Source organism: Aptenodytes patagonicus, chromosome 1 (genome assembly GCF_965638725.1).
Source record: "Aptenodytes patagonicus chromosome 1, bAptPat1.pri.cur, whole genome shotgun sequence".
In the NCBI taxonomy this organism is placed as follows: Eukaryota; Metazoa; Chordata; class Aves; order Sphenisciformes; family Spheniscidae; genus Aptenodytes; species Aptenodytes patagonicus.
The window spans coordinates 58557386-58564018 of NC_134949.1; the positions used below are offsets into that span (position 1 = coordinate 58557386).

The following is a 6633-nucleotide window of genomic DNA, read 5'->3' on the forward strand; positions in this document are numbered from 1 at the left end:
GTGCTGGAAGGGGTATGGCAGAGACCTGGTACCTAGGAGAGAAATGAGAAAAACATACCCACAGCAGCCAACTGGAGCAAAATTCCTGGGCAGCTTAACAGCCCCGAGAGCGACTCACAAGACATCCACTCTAATTCCCTCCTTCTCCCCCCTTAGGCTTTGTTCCAGCCCCTCCGTGTAGGTACAGAGCCCTAATCTCTCTGGCATGCAAATAACGGCTGCCACCGGTTTGTTTGTGCTCTCCCCCTTCACCCATTTCCCAAATCTGGCCCCTCGCAGCAGGGAAGGGAGGGAAAGGGAGAAGGGTGTGCACAGAGGCCTCCCAAAGGAAAGCATAGTGGGGTTAATGGACCTCCTGTGCCACACTGCTGGAGGCATCTGTAGCACAGCAGGTCCTGGAAGGCTCCCAGCCGGAGCAGACTGGGAGGGAAGAGGCTCAGAGGAAGATCTTGGGAGCTGAGTGGGGTTCATGTTGCTGGCTCTCACCTCGCACCAGCCTGCAGGCAAGACTGGATATGGAGCAAGTGGGGTGCTGCAGATCCTGATGCGCCACCACATCAGATGCAGCTCTCCAGTCTTAGCTGGGAGCTGTGACCCTGCTTGGCTGCATCTGACCGGGTGTTATGGAGCTGTGGGCTGCCCTGAGCTCAGGGGGACCTTCCCACCTCTGCCCAGCTGTGGCTTGACCTCGCACCCTGAAGCAATCCTGCCGTGCCTGGCAGGATGAAGGTGCAGAGAGATGATGTGGTCCCCCAGTGAGGCTCTTTGAGCTTGGAGATGGTGGGCATGGAGAGAAACCTTGTAGTAAATGTTTGCCTGCTGTGATCTTCTCTTCTTGCAGTGCCTGGAGATTTCTCTCTCTCTCTCTCTCTCTCTCTGTTGACCTACCTCCTCCTGGTCTGCATTTCCCCTCCCAGCCTAGACAATGGGGAGAGCTGACCCAGAGGAAGGGCAGCTCCCAGCTCCCGTAAAGCCCCCGGATGGTGGTTGGGGCTGGATCGTGCTCCTCGGCTGCTTTGTGATCACCGGCTTCTCCTATGCCTTCCCGAAAGCTGTCAGTGTCTACTTCAAGGAGCTCATGAAAGATTTCCACGTGGGCTACAGTGACACAGCCTGGATCTCCTCCATCATGCTGGCCATGCTCTATGGGACAGGTGATGCTTGGTTATGCTTCCCCCTCCCCAACTTGTGCCTTCCCCTGCCCTGCAATGGTCCCAGACCATGTCCCCATGGGCTCTCCTCACGCTTACTGGCCCGGTCATGAACCAACATGCAGAATACAATTGTCCCACCACTTCTCTTCTAGAAGTGTGCTGCATTTCATGTCCCTGTTTCCTCTGCCCCAGGAGACCTCAGGGGACACCCCACCTGCCTCAGACAGTTGACACCAGGTTTGCTCTCATTGCTGAAGTGCTGAAGCCCCTCTTGTTCCAAGAGAACAGGGGGCTGAAGGCAGGGCAAAGCAGAGATCTCCACACCGCAGCCTCTCTCCCTTGGCCGGGCCCAACAGATGTGTATCTAAGCAGCCAAGCAGTGATCTCTGTCATTAGTGTTTCATCTTCCCCGAGTGCCCTGCTTGGGCTGGCTGCCCCTTCCCAGTTGTCCTGTCTCCTTCTGGTCTCCTACTCTGCCTCTTCTGCTTCCTCCCAGGACCAGTATGCAGCATCATGGTGAACCAGTTTGGCTGTCGGCCTGTGATGCTCATCGGCGGGCTGCTAGCTTCCTCTGGGATGATCCTGGCATCTTTTACCACCAATATCATTGAGCTTTATCTGACAGCTGGCGTGCTGACGGGTGAGAGCCCCAGGAGTTGGGGGGGGACACACAAACTTACCTGGGGAAGAGCGAAGCCCATGTTGTATCTCCCTTTAGCATTGCCATGTCTAGCATCAGGTCTCCTCTCACCTATTCGCACCTGCTCACAGAAGGCATCTAGTCCTGAATGTTGCACCTGTGGGAGATGCATCTGCTGGATCTAAACAGGCAGGGCCTGTGGTTGAGGGGAGAGGGACAGAAGAAACATAAGTGATGCTCGGTGATCATGGCAGCTGGGGTGGCATCAGCATATAGTAGTAGGGGAGAGAGGCAAAGTTCCTGTTTAAGGCACAGGTCCTGTCTAAACATGGCCACAGTTACCTGATTCAAATACACGTCAGATAGACAGGCTGTTTTAGCCCATCTTCTCCAGGGGCAACCCGCCAACATGAAGGAGCAGAGGCTTGTGAGGAACACATGAATCCCATCATGGGACTTCAGGACTAGGATAGTCTGAGGGGAGTTTTCAGCTTGTTGCAAACCACGTCTCATGTTCTTGCATTCCCTGTCTCCCTCCTGGCTCTCACCCTCATGTAGGTCTGGGTATGGCGTTGAACTTCCAGCCCTCACTGATCATGCTGGGCACCTACTTTGACAAGCGTCGGCCTCTTGCCAACGGACTGGCTGCCGCTGGGAGCCCTGTCTTCCTTTCTTCCCTCTCTCCACTGGGGCAAGTGCTGCTGGAGAAGTTTGGTTGGCGAGGAGGGTTCCTTATCATGGGGGGCCTTCTGCTTAACTGCTGCACTTGTGGGGCAGTCATGAGACCCCTGGATATGGGCATGAAGCGGAAGATGGAGAAAGCTCAGGACAAATATGAAGCCAAGGAGATGCTGCCCATAGGAGGGAAATCAGAGGAGGGAATCAGCACCACTGATGGAACCAAGAAAGCCAAGAAAGCCAAGAAGAAGCCCAAGAAAGGAAAGAAGCTTCTGGATTTTAGTATCTTTTCCAACCGAGGGTTTATCATTTACACTATTTCAAAGTTCATCCTGGTCTTGGGTCTCTTCGTGCCCCCCATATTGCTGGTCAACTATGCCAAGGACACAGGCGTACCAGACACAGAGGCTGCATTCTTGCTATCCATCATTGGTTTCATAGACATCTTTGCCCGCCCAGCCTGTGGCGTGGTGGCAGGGTTGAAGTGGGTCCGCCCTCACGTGGCGTACCTGTTCAGCTTTGCTATGCTCTTCAATGGCTTGACAGACATCTGCAGTGCCAGGGCTAGCAATTACACGGGGCTGGTCATCTTCTGTGTCTTTTTTGGCATCTCTTACGGCATGGTGGGGGCACTGCAGTTCGAGGTGCTGATGGCCATCGTTGGCTCCCAGAAGTTCTCCAGCGCCATCGGGCTGGTCCTACTTATCGAGGCTTTCGCTGTGCTCATCGGTCCACCCTCTGCAGGTAGGTCTCTTGCTGCAAAACACAGGTGATTTATTTGGCTGCCATTCCATGGTATTGCAGGTATTGGGCAGGGGCACGGTACTTGAAGAAAGACCCTATTTCTCAACTTCAAATTTTCTCTGGAAGATGAGATCTGAAGTGAGAGCTCCCAGTCTCACTCCATGCACCACAACACTGAATCTGAGCAGGGGCAGAAGACGGCAAGTGATATTTCTCCCTCTGCTTTGCTCAGAGACCTGAGCGATGGCAGGCATACAGAGCTATCCAGAGCAGCATGACTTCCAGTGTCCCTGAGTCCTGATCAGTGGCACTTCCCTCTCTTTCATGCTGGGATCCAGGTGTCTGCCTTCACTGCGAAGGCAGTTGCATAAAATCGTGTTATGGCTAGGGTCAGGCACATGCTGCAGGCAAACCTTTGAGAATCTTCAGTAGGACAAGGCGAGGGTCTTTCAAGTTCTCCTTGGTGTCCATGGCCTTTTGATTGGTGCTGTGAATAATGATCTCAACTTGTGTTGGCTCCAATCCCAAGGCACAGGCGAGGCGTTTTGGTGTCAATCAAGCCACAACAGTTTGTAGAGCCACCTGAGGCATTTGATGTTACTTTTTTTTAAGAGGATTAAGTCACTCACAGCTTCTCAACCAGTCTAGTCTAGGCCACAGTCCCTGGTAGGGTCCATGCCCCACAATAGCCCATAAACAGGCTGTTGAACGGGGAGAGAACCTTCACCCAAGAGGTTGGTGTAGGTTACTGTTAAGTGTCTGACCAGGTCTGAGAAAGCCAAATCATGCCAAAGGCTTATTTCCAAATGAAGTGCAGTTCCCTGCATGTGCTATTTGCGAGGAAGGGTCAGGGACAGATCATGGGCAAATCCCCGGGCAGGAACCACTCCATCGCTTCCTGCACTCCCCTCCTTCAGCTGCAACACGTGGGCTAAAGCCCATCCGTGAAGACCTCTGTGTGAATGACCTTTTCCCCAGCACATACCACCAGTTATGAGCAAAACCCGCCCTCAGCAACTCCACCCAGCTCTCAGGTAAAAATTGGTGGCTGAGAGAAGACCCTCTTGATGCTAACAATAATTCACGTCCCATCTTACAAGCTGTGGGGCAGTCAGCAGTCCCAGGCCGGGGGTGTGTGTCAAGAAATATGTGTCTCGGGGGCAGCTGCAGAGAGATCATGGGGGGAGAGGGGGTTTTAATAAACACCAGTGGATGGTGGTGGGAAACATCCCTTAGCCCTCCTGCCCCAGTTCAGCTGTGCCTTGGTACTGTGCGCACGCGCAATGGGACGCAGACAGTGCAGGATCACCGAAGAACGGTGTTGGGGGGAGCCAAGTCGTGGTTCCCACCTTCCCCCCCAGGGGGACTCGCTGCAGCAGGACCCCCCTGGTGCGGGAAGCTTGAGTGTGCTGGCAAACCCGACAGCTTGGACTCAGGGGAGCAGTGCTCGGCTGGAAGAAGGGGGTTGAACAAAGTGGCTTTGTTTGGTGTAATCCTCCTGAGCTGCTTCCCGCTCCGTGGGGCTGAGGGGGTTTGGCATAGGATAAGCTGCGTGCACACACACACACACACACGCGTGTGTATGTGCACGCAGGCTCCTCACTCACCGTCTGGCTTAGGTGAACAGGGGCACATTCACCTGGGGAGGAATTCGCCATGTGCTTCCCATGACTGCTCCGGGAGGCACCTCAGCTTGCCCTGGGGCTGGTTTCAGGCCATGCACCATAGCGCAGCAGGGACCCGGGGGTCACAAGCGCAGTCAGGAGCACGCGGGACCGGGATGAAGCCTCTGGTCACCATGGCCCCATCCTGACTGCAGCAGGGCGGCTGCTCAGGCTCCCCAGCACCAAGGACTGGGAACCTTTCCTCCATTGCCAGCCCCGGTGCATTCAGAAGATACATTGAGAACATCTCTTTGGCAGAGAAATCATCGGGTATGGGCCAACCAAAGGGATTTCTCTGCCAGAGATGTTTCTTCTCCCCCTCTGAATGTTTTCCTGACATGATAGCTTAAGAAATAGCAATGCCTCTCAAATTTCGTTTCTTTTCTGAGACTGGACAAGCCAAGGCTCATCTCACCTTGGCAAGAAGAAGATGGCCCACCATGACACGAGACCACAACATCAGTGTGTCACAATTATTTAACCTTGTCCAAACAAGGGAAAACACCAACCCTGCACTCTTACAGTACGTTCCCTGGTGGTACAGTGTGGCTCTTGCCCAGGGTGATTTTTGGATATTCAGGCTTCTTGCTCTTCCCTTGAGAAATGGGTCCTCAGCCAAATGCAGGTGCTGCCCGCCTGTGCTGGGCTGTCAGTGCAGGAGCGAGTAGGCTGAGGCTAACTGTCGCATTTCTTCTCCAACCATCAGGACGCTTGGTCGATGCTCTCAAGAACTACGAGGTGATCTTCTACCTGGCGGGCTCAGAGGTGGTGCTCTCCGCTGTCTTCCTGGCCATGGCCACCTACTGCTGTCTGAACCGAGGGAAGAAGAAGGAACCTCCCCCAGAGAAGAACCCCTCCACGGGTGGCGGGAGCGACACCGAGGAAGCAGAGTCCGACGTGCAGGAAGCCGAGGAGCACAGCAGCGACAACCACCAGCCGGCCCACAGCACCGACAATGCCATGGTGGCGGCCAGCGAGGAGGCCAACCACGTGGCAGAGGAGCAGAGCGGGGAGGGAGGCGGGTGTCCCGAGGGGGACGGGGAGGTGTTGGCACGAGACAGCGGCAATGCTGACCAGACAGTGGAGAGGGACAGTTTTTAGCCAGGGCAGAGGAACAGGGATGTATAAAACTGGCCTTGTTCGCACGCACCTCAGCGTGGGAGGGTAGGTGGGATATGGGGTTGAGACAAAAGCAGATGTAAGAGGGAGAGATGTAAGACTAGCTGGTCCTTATGTACATATGTCCACATACCTACCCAGTGATACGTCTACTTGCATCCTGCACCCGTGCTGGTACAACACAGGCTCAGAGCAGCCCAAACACCAAAAAGAAAAAAAAAAAAAAAAAAAATCAATCTTCTTTCCTCACTTCCAAACCAGCCCTGAAGAAAGTCTTTTGAAGAGGCTGCCAAGGACTCTCCTTTTCCTTCTGCACTGTCACAATACAGAACACAAACAATTAGAGACTCTTTGTAATCAGATCTGGTACGCTTTGGTCTGGTGTCAGTGTTTCCTCCGCCCCACTTCCACGGTTGGGATAGCGCCAGGCTAGCTGGCAGTAGGTTTAGGAGGTGGTGTAATTCATGGCTATCATCCGGGCCACCTCCAGCTGCAGCCAGCATGGGGGTACACACTGTGTTCCCTGCGATGCCTTTCTCGGGCACTGCCAAACCAGTGGGACACCGGCTCTGACCACCTCCGTCTGGAGCATCTTTTGTGGGTGGTAAAGCTGGGGCAGTGACACATGATGGTG

General features: G+C 54.4%; 1 protein-coding gene across 1 annotated transcript; it reads left to right on the forward strand.

The window, feature by feature from the left end:
- Positions 1-925: 925 nt before the first annotated feature.
- Positions 926-5981, forward strand: SLC16A8 (solute carrier family 16 member 8). The gene is made up of 4 exons (XM_076328721.1): positions 926-1154; positions 1651-1794; positions 2353-3216; positions 5587-5981. The coding sequence occupies exons 1-4, from the start codon at positions 926-928 to the stop codon at positions 5979-5981; spliced, it is 1632 nt and encodes a 543-aa protein (XP_076184836.1).
- Positions 5982-6633: the final 652 nt, after the last annotated feature.